Source organism: Cyrtonyx montezumae, unplaced genomic scaffold (genome assembly GCF_038088225.1).
Source record: "Cyrtonyx montezumae isolate F1298 unplaced genomic scaffold, pur_monq_1.0 scaffold_1, whole genome shotgun sequence".
Classification (NCBI taxonomy): Eukaryota; Metazoa; Chordata; class Aves; order Galliformes; family Odontophoridae; genus Cyrtonyx; species Cyrtonyx montezumae.
In genome coordinates, this window is record NW_027071825.1 from 27,710,978 (window position 1) to 27,728,333 (window position 17,356).

Genomic DNA, 17,356 nt, shown 5'->3' on the forward strand with positions numbered 1-17,356 from the left:
ACAAATGCATAATAAAACACTGCCAAAAAACAGAGAAAGTACATAGTACAAAACACAAAATATAAAAATTATCATGTTAACAAAAGGAAAAAAAATACAAAGGAAATATTACAATAAAATCATGGTACCAGTTTCTTCCTGTACTGCAAAATTTATTGACAAATGTTTAAATTATGCAGCACTAAGATAAGTTACTTTTATTTTTGTTCTTGATTTTAAACATGCACTAACTCAAACAGAAACAAAACCTATTAATCAATGCAGAAAATGTTATTAATCACAAGGCACCACAGGTAGATTTAAGGAGGGGTGATGCAGTATCTACTACACATTATTATTACTTCCCTTCCCACAGGCTTAGAAATTTTAGCAATTAAAAAATATCTTAGTTATTCACAATAAAATGAGCAGTCACTGAATTAGCACAGATTTTGATAAATGAGTAGTTACTGTAAAAGTTGTTTTCTCAGGAAATTATCAGACACGATCAGACCTGCTTCAACAGTCTTTACTCAAAGTGACACTATTCCTTGTGACCATCTCCTCTGTGTCTGACAGGATAATGAAGGCCCTCTCTGAAAGATAAGAGGGTCTGTTAGTGTCAACTGAAATCTTGAGGGCAAAATCTCCCTTACAGCTCTCGCAAGGAAACAGCTGTGCTTTCTGACCACACTTCTGTAAGTAACTCCAGTTGAGTGCCTTGTTTTCACTACAGTGAAATTCCCAGGGAAGAGTGCTTCTCTTATCCATCTGCTGCTGGTCAAGCAATTCACAGCATAGCTAAGGATGGCTTTTATGCAGATCTCTACAAATATCTTCGCTGATCCTCAGAGACAGTAAGTCCACCTTCAACTACACTTTTCAGTCCCTGCCACCTTTTCCAAACCCCACAGCAGAACAGCTGACAATTACTGGGACTGCCAGGTCATCTGCTGAGCGTTAATCCCACTAAATTAAAGAAATATGAACAAAAGCCAGCCAAGCACTCAAATGTGCAGCTCTCACATCTTGCCACCCAGTATGTGCCACCCAGCGGCCCCATCAGCTCCTTCTTCTCTTTTTCTCTGTTACATACAGGCTGATTGCATTATTTCAAAGGAAGCTGGAAGTGTTCCAAGTACGACTGCACTTTTCTCTATATTTACTTTTTAATTACAATTACTATAAAGACTTTCATCACTTTTTCAGATGGTTATAAAATAATCTGTGTCTAACTTTCAGTCTTTCGTTATTCAAAGTACTAAAAACAGACTTCAAAACACAATCCTCAGCAGATTAACTACTTCACATTCCTACCTAGGAACATCTTATTTATCTCTAGTAAACATTGCCACTGTTCCCTTGCAGAAATGTTAATGCTTTTGATCATGACCAAATGCAAAATCATTTCTAATTTATCAGGAAGCATTTTGTGTAGAAATATGTGAACTAAAAACTATTTAACACATGGGTGCTACCAGCCAAAAAAACTCAGGCAATGTAACTTCGTGGAATAAAAGAGAAAAAGTAAAAGTAAAAAGCTGGCTTTTTTATTTATTTATTTATGCTAGATGGATGTATATATTCTTAAATATCACTTTAAGCAGACTGATTTTTGTGATCACATTTCTGACTCACAGATTCAAGAGCAGATCCATTTTAATAACTGTTACACAAGCTCTACGAACATTGACAACCAGCTGAAGACCCTACTTACAATCTCAAAGTTGTATAGATCTTATTTTTTTTGTAGGCATTTGTTATCAAATTTTTGTTTGTTGTTTATCACTCAGTCAAGAAAAGCAACATGTGAAACATACCTTGATGACAATTTTTACTAGGCCAATATACCCAACGGTTATAGGTAAGAAATCAGTATAAGAAATCAATCCTAACAGCAATAACAAGTAGCTAAGTGACAATATTCAAGAGAGGAGCTACTGAATAGTAGTAGCAATTATTGACTTTTCAAAGTAAAGTTGAAGAAAATCTCACTAATGCAATCTGAATGGAATCAGGACCTATGGTAAGGCATGCACCTGTTTTATCTCTGCTATTAACTTTTATTCTATTTAGTTTCTAATTCCATCTTACATTTCAGGATATGCCAGTTTATATCGATTAAAAATAAGACAATTGTCCTACTAGGAGAGGCCAATGTTTACACTTTCCTAAGATAAAAAAAAAAAAAAAGACAATGAACTCAGTGACCTTGTAGTCATAGCAACTTAAGGACAGAGTTTTTAAAATAAGGATATCAATATACTGAAATGCTTTCAATGTTAAAAAAAAGGAAAATATAAAATAACATTGAAAATTCACAAGAAAATGTTTTCAGGAGTTTTGCACAACCCTTTTTTTCAAGAGCAGCATTGCTCTCATAATGTCTTTGTGAATCCAGTTATATAGAATCAGTTTCTTGAAGCAGTGTACCTATGACATGTTCTCTACGTATGGTTGTTGTTAAGATTGTTCTTATTAAAGAATCTCCTTGCTTCAACACTGCTAAGTGACACAGAGCAGCGAGATGGATTTTCCTTTCTGTATTCAATGCTTTCCATCATTGCCTGCTTGATCACCTGGAAAATATTTAACAACATGTCATTCAGGGAAATAAGTTTTCATGATTTATTAATTGATAAAATTGATAGAAAAGACCCCTTCAGATCTTAATACCTGGTCCTTCTAATTTCATCTCTGCTCCAAAATTGAAGAAAGTAATTGCTTTGTATCATTATGAATTCACTTTCTTTATCGTATAATACACTGATTGAAATGTAACTAATAGATAAAGGCGTAACAGGATACCACCAATGCCAAAGAAGTCACTTAGGACCATAAATCATCTGAGCAGAATGCCAAAACAACAAAATCAAAACAGTAAATCAAAACAGTGCAAAAAATCATAGTTAAATAATGTACAAGATCAAGATTATCCTGAAAGATTGTATCCTCACTTTTGCTTTCTTGGTCCCAAAGTAGCAAGTTTTGCTCATTACACTAAAAAAAATAATCCTTTCTTTATCACAGATGACAATTTAAACCTGTGAGCATGGAAAGCCACCCTACAGATAACGCGGGAACTAGGTTACCAGTCACGGTCCTGTGTTACAGCTACTATCAATTAGAAAGTATAATTAATTGCTGTGGAGTTAACAGGGAAAGAAATTTCCAAAGTTCTTTACAAAAGAAGTTTCATGTCCCCTTTTTTTTCACGTAGAAAATCACCATACATAAAGGCCTGAGTAAAAATCCCTGGATGTAATATTCCACATCCTACACAATCACCTTTGCTCAGTTAACCTGCAGGGCTTTTGATCTTCAAATGACAAAGACATCACAGAAACCTAAGTAGAACAGAATACGAAAGGGTCCTGACAAGCATAGGGTCCTGACAAGCATAGGGTCAAGCACTACGGGAAACGCACAGACTACACTTCAGTAGTTCTACTTGGAAGACAGCCACAATATTAAGCCAATCTCCCTAGCCCTGGAAATATTTAGACCGTTTTATCAGCTTGGAAGCACCCTCTGACCTTTTCAGCTGCATATTTGCCTCGCACTTTATTGACAGAGGATCATATATGGTAATGCTTCCTATAAAACGGATATTACGGTACTTCAGAAATAGAGGTCAGGTAAAAAGATCAAATTCTATGCATTCAGTTCTCACTGTGCATCCCATCCAACTTTCTTCATGTAACTTCAATCACTGGGTTACCTACAGTGACTGGATTCTCCACTTTCCTTCCCATGCTGGAAGGACACAAGTCAGCCATACCACACTTCGTTGTGTGTGTACATATAATCAGCAGACTTCTACACAAGCTCATACAGACTCTATGGTAAGTTTACTCTAGTTCCCATTATCATCAGGTAATTTTTTCCACTGACTATAACAGGCTTTGATCCAGCCTCAGTTTTTAGAATAACAAGGGAAACAACTAAGTAGAGTGAGCACTCTGTACATCAAAATGATCAGGTAAATACTGAAATAAAAGGGCCAACAGCATCCTGGACTGCATCAGAAATAGTGTGGTCAGCAGAAGCAGGGAGGGAATCATCCCCCTGTACTCAGCAGTGTACTCAGAGCAAGTATTGTGTTCAGTTTTGGGCCCCTCACTACAAGAAAGACATTGAGGCCCTGGAACGTGTCCAGAAAAGGGCAATGACACTGGTGAGGGGTCTGGAGCACAAGTCCTATGAGGAGTGGCTGAGGGAGCTGGGATTGTTCAGTGTGGAGAAGAGGAGGCTCAGGAGAGACCTCATTACACTCTACAACTTCCTTAAGGGAGGTTGTGATGAGGAGGGGTTCAGCCTCTTCTCCCAGGCAACAAACATGACCCAAGGAAATGGCCACAAGTTGTACCAGAGGAGGTTTAGATTGGAAATAAGGAAAAACTTTTCCTCTCAGAGAGAGGTCAGGCACTGGAATGGCCTGCCCAGGGAGGTGCTGGAGTCGCCGTCCCAGGCAGTGTTCAAGAGGTGTCTGGATGAGGAACTATGAGATATGGTTTTGTAGCTTGTGGTAGCAATGGTAATGGGTGGACGGTTGAACAAGATGATATTGTAGGTCCTTTCCAAACTTGTGATTCTATGATTCTGTGTTAAAACCTCTGTACCTTCATTATGGCAGATATAGGGCTTTACTCAGACAATCTATTCCTCCCTTTTAACAATCTAGAATCTTTAAGACCCTTCAACTCTGACATACATACATCTATGTTATTGAGGGTATTGAACTCCATTAAATCGTGAAGCCTCTTGAAAGCCTCATTGGGATACTGGAAGTTGAAGGTAGAGAATGGTGTATTTGGATCATCAAAAATATCAAAATCTGCAAAATCTTTCTCTTCCTTTGTCTCTCTTGGAATACCTGCATAAAAAAGCAAAACAAAAACGCAATCTAAGACTCAGCATCTTAATTTTTAATGGTTCTTTTGAAAGTCATAACCATAACAGACTTAAGAGACAGTCTGAGGACAAAAAAAGTCTAGTCTATAATCACTTTGTTATTAAACATTTTTAAAGGAACAGCTAGATACAGCATCACAAAACTGCTTGCTCACCTGGAGCTTTGTACTTCCGGAAGTTGATGTTTGCCAGAACAAAATGGATTATGGTTGGGCAATCCTTCTCTGAAGAGGTATCCTTTGGTTTAAAAACATAGCACTCCTTCAAACCCTCTCGGTCAAATACATTTGGATCTATTTTTGGGAAAGGAAGTTTGTTCATTCTGGCCCATTTTTCAGCAAGTAAAATTTCCTGAAAAGAAACAAGATGCATGCAAGCACTCACTGAAAAGTGGGACTTTTTTAGAAGGATACAGTTCAAACAGATCTCAGTACCAAAAACAATTTGATTAAAATATGCTTCTTTACTGCAGAAGGACTGATCAAGTTGATCTTTGCACAGAAGACACAGTACAGCAAACTGAGCAACTAATTCAGCCTACCCAATCTTCATCACATGGGATGATTCACAGGAAGGAAAGAATTGTTCTGTCAAATAAATCTTTGGGTGAATTTATGGAGTTGACAGGTAGAAAAAAAACATTTGTAATTTTACTTGAAAACTGAGTGTCAGCACTATGGAAACCAATGAGAGTTAATAAACACCAGTCCACACACTGTTATGTTCCCAGTCACACCACAACACAGGGGAGTATTTGAAAGCATGCTAAGCAAAACAGTCTAGAAAACAGTCTTTCTTACCTCATGACAAGTCAGTAAACAAAATAATTTGTAAATAATGACTCAAAAGTATTTAATGAGGGTGTGTGAAAGGGAGGGGAAGGAAGGTCAACATACTCCGTCTTGGTTTTGAATGAAACGGGGCATTTCTTGGGGAGAATGTTTTGGATACACAAGAGATTAAGAGATAGTGGGTAACAAATGATACAACAAGAGTGGAGCCACTGACTTCAGCTGGCTGCTTTTTCTGCATGATGGAATACTAAAAGTGTATTAGAGTGCTACTGTAGATACTACGAGTCCAACTCTTGAACTGACATCTACTCTTTGTAATGCAAGCAGAGCCAAGAGGATTGCAGTAAACTGTTTTCTGTCTTTTAGGCCATTATCATACAACCTTTGGCTATACATGCATTAGTTGAAGGTACATCACTATTTTTATTATACACATATTTGTGTTACAGGAACAAATTAACCATTCCCTTCAATGGTGGCTTTAAAAAATCCAAGGTATTTAATTTTCCATCTTCAGTTTTACCATCTTTTCTTGTGTAAAATGAGTTTGCCTTTCAAAACTTATGATATGTTCACCAAAATGGCATAGAAACTTGCAGCACATTGAGTCAGAAAGCCTGATGAATAGGAAGAGTATTAGAAACAATTACACATAACCTTCTATGTGCAGAACATAAAAAAGTGTGTAATAAGTATTTCAGACAGAACTGCATCACAAAATCCAGCTGATGTGGAAGGCAGTCATGGCAAGTAAGGAAAGAAAATCTTAAATGAATAAAAACTTAGAGGAAGAAAGAAGATTCTGGGATTGAATCAAGGAAAGATGTAAGGGCCTGTCACCACCCCAATTCCTCTCAGAGTTCTACTCTTCCCAGCAGCCCCCAACAGACCTGGAGATTATGGAAGTTACTCTTTTCTAGTCCTCTTGGTTTTGTTTTTTTTTTTTTTGCATTTGAAAACAGCGATCTGGATTTCATTTTGCTACAGCTGTTATATTTTAATGTTGTTTTGAGGTTTTGTTCTTTGACAGTAAGAAGAAGAAAAAAAAAAGCTTTTCTTTGTTCCAACTGTAAACCAACAAAGAACAGCAGGTGTTTCTCAAATAGGCATGCTTTCTCAGTTTCCTTAAAAATTATTTATTAAAACTCACTTGGGTTTCAAATAAATGTTGTCATTTCTTTAAAACCCTCATCTTAAGTGCTATTGTTTCTCGATCAGCTACCAAATCATTCAGTATCAACCTTTTTTGGTCAGCTGGAGCCATCTGGTTGCAGAACTTGTATAGACTGCACAGTTTGACAGCTGTGCTTTCTACACCTGCTACAGAAAGTTAGCATAAAGTTAGGTTATTTAATCTGTATTTTTCCATAATTTTCCTCTGGCATGGACACCTCTAGGAATACTACTTAAAACAGCATGGGGATTATCCTACAGAGATGAAAATGATTGGATAGTTTCAGTTTCAAAATGTTATATATTTGCAATACCAGAGTAGCTGAGTGAAAACACGTTTCTACAAGGCAGTGACAGAAAAGCAGTAGTTTGCATCATGGAGAACAGCTGTTCAGAGCTAGAGTTAGCACAACAGTAAACTTTTAACTATTGATATAAAATCTGCAATTCAGCGTGAAGGCAAGGCTGCCATAAAAAGCAACATAGCCATGACTCCAAATAGTGGTTTACAGAGATGCAAATTATGTTTTCTACTTTGTGTCACTTGTCTTGTGTGAGTCATGTAAACAGGAACTGAAGCAGAGTGGAATATTCTGCCTTGACGTGGAAACAAATTGCTCCAACGCTGTTGACAGGCTGAATGGCCAGCTGGAATCATTAAGTGTACAACCAGTCCAACTGGAAAATTAACATTTAATTTAAATTTATTAATGCAAAGAAAAGAATGGCCTATTTTACTTACTTTGAAAGGAGGACTGGAATCACTAGGCCTTGCTGAAAAGTCAAAAGAGATGATGAGATCAACTCCTCTTTGAGGTCTTAAGATAAGTGGATATGGAAGGTTAAATGTAAGACCGCTGTCCACAATGTGAATCTTTTTGCTCTTCACATCTAGTGGCTCATATATCCTCTCAAACTCATCAGGATCTATGCAGAACAAATGAAAACAAAACAAAATAGGAATACACCAATTGAAAACTAATTTTTATGGAGTTTTCATTATGTTTCCCCAGGTAGTGAAGAACCCATAGACTTTAAAATGCTCAGTACTCCAGTTAATCATTAAATGAATACATATATAACCTTAATTCTCATCTTAACAACTAGAGAAGGAGAAAAAGAAACAACTGGAGAGGGGCTCAGCAAGTCATGTACAGAAACACTGCCTCTCGAGGCAGAAGCAGAGGCAGAGGTGGCTCAAGGTATAACTAAGGAGGACAGAAGCCCAGCTTTAAACCTGACCTTCCCAGCTTTATCTCGTCAGCTGACAACACGAGAGACAAAGGAAAGTGTTATGGAATGCAGATTCCTAACACACATCCCATACCCTATGATCCCTGCCTAACTTTCTCCCCCAGTTTCTCACCTAAACCCTCTGTTCTTCCCAGCTCCTCTTCACCCAAATAACAGGAATTCACCCAGAGCTTGAAGTGGATCTGCTCCAGGGCACTGCTTGTCTATGTCTGTTTCTGACTATTAATATCAGTGCTAACAAGTCAAACAACTTGTTTTTCAACCCACTCTAAACCTCATGACCTCGTTACTATAACTCATATCTGAAATTTAAGCAGTGGACAGAATTATCTACTTACTGTCATTATAAAACAGTTTCTGTGCCTAATGTTTTCAAACTACATCTAATTTAAGATTCCTTCCAAGTCAAGTCAAAGTCAAGTCCAAACTGAGGGCTGAGGAAGATGACATTTTCCCTTCAATCCCAATATTTCCTGGGTGCAACTCAGGAAAAATGAGTTTTGGAGGATATTTTTGTGCTTATCCAATTATCTGGATACTGTTAAACTACCCCTCTAAGTAGTTAAAAATTCTCTCCTGACAATCATTTCTTGCTCTAGAATTTAAAAATATTTCTGATGCTTCTTTTAGCCTTCTGAATAAAAAATGATGACAACATCTATAGAGGGCAGTGTAATCTAAGCAATGCTGAATAGAACACTGCTTCTTCTATAATTGAATTCACTAACATCTTCCTATTAGTGGTAGAAATTATCTGAAAGAAAGATGCCTTAATGTGAAAAAAGACCATCAAAACTGAATCAAATTCTAGTTTGAAACAACAGATTTCTTTTTTCATTTCAGGATCCATGAGAAAAACGTATTGTTATGCGCAGCAAAACATCACAGAATATATATTTTGACTTTTTATTTCTGTTATTATTATTCACTAATGAACACCCTGATAAAAATGATCCACTGGTTTCCTAATATTTGCCCTGATGACTGCTTGGTACTAAAGAGCTAATAAGATATTTATTTTAAAAATAGGTATATCTCATGCCTGTTAATTAGTAGAAAAATCAATGAAAACAAGCTAGCATTTATCAATTTCCTTACAATTCAGAATCTGCCATTAAAAAGATACACCTACTACATATACTTTTAGCACAATTAAAATAGTTCTGATCTCCCCCTCCTTTCTTGAAGACTGTATTTCAAACAATTTATTATTTATTTTAAAAGTTTATTCTTGACAGAATTCCCAAAAACTGCAGAAAAATTTTTGGTCAAATATTTTATTAGTTTACTTCATAAAATTTGAATTTGAAGCCAAAATCAAGTCAACAGCAATCTTTTAAATAAAACTTGTATGGCCTTCTGTATTTTTTATGCTACTGCATATATAAATCTGCTCCCAAAAATAAGACAGCTCTACAGTGACAGTGGTCATGATTCTATCTTCCAATTTATCATAACATTATTGTTAAGATATTTTATAGTATAAAGCATTTTAATATCATCACTGAATTCATGACGACCACATGGATTATTTTTATTATTCATGGACCTTGGTAATAACAGGAGAAATTCCATTTTAGAGTTTTTTCTTTATATCACAATATCTTTTAGAGGTACATTTTTAGTTTTTGAACTGAGAAGACAAGTTCCAAACATCCATATTGTGTGGTCATCTAAAAAAAGCAATGAAGATTATCCAGTTTTTAGTTATTTTAACATCCTGGATTTAAAGGCAGACTCGGTATATAGTTTGGTTGGATTTACACAAGGTCTGGAGACAGAGGCCAGTGAGATGAGATGAACAGCCAGACTGAACCATGCTGAAAGAATCACTGCCTACTTTATGTCCTGTGCTGCAGTTATTTTAAAAGGCTGGGTAAGAAACCTTTGTTCTTTTTATATTTTACAATACATGCTCCCAGGACAATCACACTGCATACTCCAGTCGCCCTGCTGTGTCAGCCCACCATTATGCACCAGAGTGAAGGCTGAAAGGAGTATTTATGCTTTGAGACCCTGGGACATAAACTTCAGATCAGGAAGACTGCTTTACTGAAAAGACGTATCTGTATGAAGAGAAGCTTTTAGTCCACACAACAACCAACAGAGAGAAGCACGAGATGATTGCCTGGTCTGTGGCAAGTGGATACACAACCAGCCTGGAAATAAATAAGAAATGCTTGGAAATAAAAAAGATTGTGCTCAAGAGACCAAATTTTGTCACAGATGGCAGCTTCAATGAAAGTAAGGGGGATGAAAAGGGCATTTGTTATTGACATGCATCTACTATAGCAGAGTTTCCATTAATAATAAGGGAAGGAAGTGGAGATTATGAATTGTTTTCTTCCCTACTGTTATTCATATGGCATTTTCTCAAGGAATTTTGGTGTGTTGTAATATTAAGGCACAGAAATAAAACAACTATGAGCTCACAATGAAACTATTCAAGAGGTGTAAACTTTTAAAGGATATTTGAAATCAGTTAAGAAAACTCTCAGCACAAATGGAATCTACAGCAAAATGATGCCAAGTATTTCCATTATATAAGGGAATGTAAGCATCAGACAGTATTCCAAAACTACAGCTCGCACATGAAAAAGACAACAAAATCACAATACAGTTTCAAATACAGGTGCTCAACTGGCATTTTTGAAGTAAAAACTCTTAACGAGCCCACTGTAAAAACAGCTTTCTTATGTACACTCTTGGCTCCAGCACTGTAAAGAGTTTAATGCTGGTCCACTGACTTAGGCAGTAATAATCCCATGGACTGTCAGAAGAAAAGAATCTGGCCTGTAGGAGTGTTTCTTTCTGAGCAGACAGCACACCCATGCTGAACTCCTAGAGCATGATTTCTGTCTGTGAAAGGTTTGAGGCTACTGGAGATGTAAAACATTACCTATATGCAGTTTGACTCATTTACTTCTCCTTCTGTGGTCCGTTAATGAAAGTGAAATCTAAGCAATCCAGACTTCTCTGTACTCAAGCTGCTAGGAAAATTCTTACTGACAGGAATAAATATGCAGTGCTTAAATGCATCCAGTGCCACAGTAATACACGATATTTCAGATTTACTCTTAAGTTTCCTTTCTATCTATTCCTCCAGATACCACGTTCTAACATCTATTAGCAAAATTCACCAACAGCATTAAAACGTGGATACGCTTTGCACTACTGAATGATTACTTTTTATATTAACTACTGACATTTTGTGTTTTGTTTCGGCTTTTTCAGCTCCTGACTACACTGGGACTACACAGCTGACAGATTTGAGTTGTTAATTCAGGTTTATGAGTGCAGGCTCCCAAAAACACTACAAATTTGCAGTAATAGCAAACTTCTGCCAGACGTTTTAGCCCAAGAATTCTCAGGTGACAGACGGTCAAGTAATTGTCTCAGAGGAACAGGCTCATTCTGTCAAACCTGCTACTTCAACTGAAATTAAAATCCAGGAAACTGATACTTGATATTGAAGATTATCCACGTGTCTTAATTATGCAAAATTCACATCAACTGTCACTTTTTCCAGCCATATTCTTCTACCCGCTTTCCTGCCTCTTTTACAACTACTATAAATATTAAGATTACCCAGTTGTAAACACTTCTGAGATAGTAAAAATATTTAGAAAGTGGAGCCCAGATGGAAATTACCATACAACCACTCAAAGGGATTTGTTACATTAACAAATACACATTAGACAGCGCCTGCTCCTTAAGCTTTTAAACGACATCTGGTATTTACTATTGCTTAATGACTGACTGGAACAATCTATTTCCTCTGGATAGAAAATAGGGGCTGAAGTGACTATTAAAACACTGGATGGTTGACAGTGCTGTGCTGCCACACAAGAACATGGAAGGAACAGTGAATGGCAGCTCCTTGACTTGAAAGACGTCAAGAAAATCCACAAGCACTGCAGTCTGTACCACAGAAACTCTACACAGTACCTTGACTATGACTTAACCCTTCTATAGGGAAAACCACGTTCACATCACAGTGCTGTTGTCTACTAAGAAGAAAAAAGTGCACCAGAGACAAAAAGAAGTCATCAATTCAGAGGCTTTCACTGAGCAGAGTGTAATTAACACTGCCTGGAGGAAATCTACAAAATGCTAATAACACGGAGTACCTAATTCTCTGCACCTAGTGTCCTACCCACCATATAGTTCATGCAGGAGAATGGGGAAAGATATTAAATAACTTCTGTAAATTATTTTTTTTTTGAAATTCATGTTTGCCACCAGCATCCTTGCTTCCTTCCTTATGACAAGACAAAATTGGCTAGGGAGGACCCTGATGAGGTTTAACAAGAACAAGTGTTGAGTCTTGTACCTGGGGAGTAATAACTGCATGCACTGGTAAAGGCTGGGAGATGACCTACTGCAGAGGAGCTCTGAGGAGAGGGATCTGGGTGTCCTGGTGGATGACAGGTCGGCCATGCACAGGTGTGTGCCCTAGTGGGCAAAAAGGCCAATGCTATACTGCAATGCATTAAAAAGAGTGTGGCCAGCAGGTTGAGGGAAGTGATCCTCCATTTCTACTCTGTTCTGGTGAAGTTGCATTTAGAATACGGTGTCCAGTTCTGGGCTTTTCTGTTCAAAAAAGACAGGGATCTACTAGGAATCCAGCGGAGGGCCACAAAAATGATGAAGGGCCTGGAGCACATCTCTTATGAGAGACCTGGGTCTGTTCAGCCTTGAGAAAAGACTCAGAGGGGATCAGGTAAATGTTGATAAATATCTAAAGGGAGGTGGGAGGCAAATGGATGAGGTCAGGCTCTTCTCAGCGGTGTATAGCGACAGGACAAGGAGTAAAACTTGAAAACAGGAAGTTCCATACTAACTCACATTAGAACTTCTTTACAGTTAAGGGTGATGGAGCAGTGGAACAGGCTGCCCAGAGAGGTGATGGAGTCTCCTTTTTAGAAGATATTCATCTGGATGCTGACCTGTGCCACCCATTGTAGGGTGTGTGATTTATCAGGGGGCTTGGGCTAAGGAGGTCCCTTCCAACCTCTGCAATTCTGTGAAATGCAGATGTGTCTGACACATCAGTCACACTGGGAGGAACATGGAGCCAGGAAAGTAAAGATGCACAGCTAACATTGCTTCCACAGGATTTTCAGAGGAAGACCTCAGCATCAGCCAGTGCTTACGACTGCCTCCGGTGAAATGTTGTCCCACCTTAGTTCAACTGCAGCTGTAAGCCTTGTAGTTCAAGTAAATGTTACCACACTGAGGAACTTGCAGTTTAACCAATGAACATGCAGCAACACAGCTTCTCTGTAAACTAACCTGCAACGGCTGCGTCTAGTTCATCTTCTTCCACAGATTCCTGAGTCAGGAGGTCTGCCAGAGGAGACAGTGGGTAACAGCTGTTGAGGTTCAATCCCAGCATGAAGTTGTGCACTTTCCCAGCACGCCCTTCCCTGGTATTGAAAAGGGCACTATCACCCACCAAAGCCATAAGCATTCGCTGCACCCAGCTTTCTTGGCTGCTGTTCTGATACTCTTCATTTGCCTCTGAATTTTCAGTACCTGTAGAGGACAACGAAAAAAATCAGTGGTGAGATAATTAACGTTGTGAAGTATTAAAACAACATTTATGGGAGTTTTGAAATAAAACATTAATTAAAATAAGCAGAACTAGGCCTATGCCTTCTTTCAGAGATGGATGGATTGAATGAAGGAGCTCTGCTGCAACAATTTTTTGGTGATAAGGGATAGAAATCACCCTCTTACCTTCACAAGCAAGCAAATGTTCTCATATGCACAACAGCAGTGTGGATACGTTCAACAGGAAAATATGCTGGGACTATGTTAGATGACCTGAGCTGTATTTTAGCTAATCTGGATGGCAAGGGTAATGAAAATACAACTTCACCTGTCCTGGTCTCAGGTGATAAACATGAGTCACCAGTATCTGTATACTGTCTACTCAAATTCATCTGGATGTATACTCAAAGCCTCTTACACCCTTTGGTGATTGCTAGAAATCCAGCTTTCCTTAAGGAGCCAGAGCTAGCTCTGAATCTTCATAAAATCTTTTTATGGTTCTCCTTAGCATATCCCTTTACAACGTCCTTGGAAAATACCACTCAGGTGGAGATAGAGTATTTATGCTAGCTTTGGGTAGCTTCTGCTCAAGAAGAGGACATTTATATTTTACTTTACTGCAGACAATCACAGACTTAGGTGTATTCTTCACAGCCACAGTGGATTCAGGAGTATAATACAGTTGTAGATATTAAATGTAAATTCTGTGATATCTGAATAAATGAGAATGCTATCACACATATCCTAAAATATAACTACACTAAACTAGAGACAAAAATCAGTATTCAGTTTCAATTAAGTAGTAAAATAAAATGTCCAAACTTAGATCTCTACAACTAGATGTTATAAACACTAAAAAAACTTGGACTGGTGTGACTTGATATTTATAAACCTATCATAACTCGACTTTTCGATTGTTTTATATATGCAGATAACTCAGGCCCAAGCTCTTTACACAAGTAGAGAAAACAAACATCAGACACCATGGAGTTCTGAGGTCCAACATCTATAGAGAAATATCCTATAGAAGATAACCAAGTGCATACAGAACAGAGCTGTAGGTTGCCCTCCACAAACCATGAAGGAAATTTAGTGTTTCTTGCTGGCTTAAACATAGTGTCTAGTACTTAAACAGGAAATCTGCAGCATAAAAAGTGGTATCACTACCTCCCTGTTTTTTCACACATAAGGGGAAATGAAGAATCAATCATTCAGCTCAGCTAATAACCCAATCACAGGCTCATTTCACATGATTTTCTTTTCTTCCCATAGACTTCAAAATTACAAATGAGCACACAGAGCTGCATCCCCATTCTTGCTTAAGTTGTTAAAAAATAATTGAGTTTTTCAGATGAAAGTCACTATTATCCATAGAAGTACAATCACATACAAAAATGTTATTAGGATGAGACTGAGACCCTGACTGAAATCTCAGATATCCTCAGGTGCCTGAATTTTTCAGTAGGATCTTCTCTTACCACATGTGGTAGTGCCTGTTCTGGGAAAGTGGATTTGGGCACTGTTTAAAGCACTACGCCAACCACCAGGAATTTCCTGTACCAGACATTGTTTGTACAGGTGCTGGAAGATATCTATGAATACTGGAAACACAAAGTAAACCATTCTCAAGTAAACATTTGATAAGGAACCCTTCATAACAATGGGTAGTGCTTGTTTGCTATGCTGACAACAATTCAAGCATGCCTCTGAGCTCAGCAGATTGCTGAACATCAGGAGATCACTGGCTCAGAAAGTCTGATTTCTGGATGTATGTGAAAATACAGACCACTGCAAAGCACTGCTGGGTGGATGGTGTGCAAGAGAGTCATTTTACTCACTGACTTGAGCAGGAGGCACAAGGTCAAGCCAAAGGCCTTCTATGGGTTTTCCATCAAGATTTAGTTTTTCCTGATCCACTGGCTCCTTTAAAACTGTCGTACTAAGTAGTTAAGTTTTACCACTGCTACCATTTGCAAGGGACTGGTAAATCTAAGAAAAATGGGATTTGACAACATCCACTAAATTTGAATATGTTACAAGAAAACTGATTAGAAAAGTAAAGTGTGAAATAAATGTGTTGATTTCCTTACCTTTTGGATGCTGTGACTCATCTTCACTGTCTGAGCTGTCATTACTTACAAGGTGCTTCAGCCTAATATTTTCTGATGAAAGAAATACAAAATTACTTGGAAGTATTACAGCTTAATTGTTAGAAATGAATTAACTTCTCTGGCAAAAAATTTTATTTTATTGGGGTTAAATACTTTGTTTCCAAAATAACTCAAAAAGTCACCTATCACTGTTCAGTATTATCTTGAGGAATTATTTCAGCCTTAAAAATGAATACCAAAAAAGTAACACATTACACTCTCAAGACATGAGACTTCTGAAAAAAATAAAATAAAATGGAACAGAGCAGGTAGCCCAGGGCAGCAGGCACAGCCCTGAGCTCAGGGAATGTTGGGACACTGCTCTCAGACATAGGGTTTGGATTTGGGGTGGTCCTGTGTGGAGCCAAGGGTTGGACTCTTGACTCTCAAGATCACAGATCCTTGGGGGCCCCTTCCAAATTGGAATATTCTGTAATAATATCCTATGATGGTACTTTCATCTTTTAGGTTATAATTTCCATCATATGCAATGGTAATATCACTGTTATTTTTGTTCAATATTAAAATCTACTTGCCAGAATGGACTGATTTACCATAATGCCAACTGTAAAAAAATACAGCTTTATTAATCTCTGTAAAGAATGGCAAATACAGAAGACTACCATTGTTGCTTTTTTTTCTTAAGATGATTACACTCTCCTGTAACTATATGAAAACACCTAACAAAAGTGCTCTCGTCATAATGGATTTTTTCTTAAATACTTTTTACTTTTTTTACTTTTTTTTTTTTTTGCCATTTGTATATTAGGAATGGGAACAAAAATCACCAAATTATTATGTGAAGGAACAGATACCAGCAGCTGAATTGTGATTAGGAATAAGTAATCTAACAATCTAGAAATTATAAAATATGTTTACTTGACTAAATTATAGAATAATACAGCACTGTGTCAAGAAATTATAAAAGTAATTACAACACATTCGTCATCTTTCAATCTGCAAAAACTAGCATAAGAAAGGGTGGTAGAATCTTATACCTCTATGAAAATATTAGGTAGTTATATGCATGTAATGTTCAGTGTCTCTGATACTGATCAGAAAAGAAAGTGAAAGTAAGAAAAGTTCTAGTCATCCTTCTCTAACCTCACTAGGATCTAGCAAAGTCATCAGTTCAACTTGCTTGCATTGCACATTCTTACTGCAAACTGCCAACGAAGTGCAACAGAAAGTTCATTGAACCTTGTTAGGAATTGTTCTGCTCAGTAGCATGATTATTTTCTAAAATTACCTAGTTCTTCTTCCATGGTGGGACCTTTATTTTGAGAACTAGAGACGCCAAGCACCCTGTTAAATAATATAGAAAACGCACTGCCCCAGACACCTGCAAAGTAAAAACAGAAAACGTATGGACATCCGTAGAAGAAAAAACGAACAACAAAAACTAACCACACACTACAATACTTAAGTAGTTGCTTTCATTCTGAAAAGACTTTTGATTATGTCATACCTTACCTTAAGTCATACTCAGATTTACCAGCAACCCAAAGCTAGGAAATGACAATCCATGTCTGCGAA

General features: G+C 37.5%; 1 protein-coding gene across 3 annotated transcripts in view; it reads right to left on the reverse strand.

Moving 5' to 3' along the window:
* Positions 1-1,577: 1,577 nt before the first annotated feature.
* The window catches only part of PLA2G4A (phospholipase A2 group IVA), a 59,223-nt gene continuing 43,444 nt past the window's right edge, over positions 1,578-17,356 (reverse strand). For all 3 annotated transcript variants that reach the window (XM_065745503.1, XM_065745492.1, XM_065745511.1), the window contains 7 exons: positions 17,070-17,162; positions 15,761-15,832; positions 13,410-13,652; positions 7,603-7,787; positions 5,049-5,244; positions 4,698-4,855; positions 1,578-2,558 (listed from right to left, as the gene is read on the reverse strand). In XM_065745503.1, the coding sequence (XP_065601575.1) occupies positions 2,427-2,558; positions 4,698-4,855; positions 5,049-5,244; positions 7,603-7,787; positions 13,410-13,652; positions 15,761-15,832; positions 17,070-17,162 (1,079 nt within the window). In that variant the 3' untranslated portion in view covers positions 1,578-2,426. The remainder of the gene's footprint in view (positions 2,559-4,697; positions 4,856-5,048; positions 5,245-7,602; positions 7,788-13,409; positions 13,653-15,760; positions 15,833-17,069; positions 17,163-17,356) is intronic.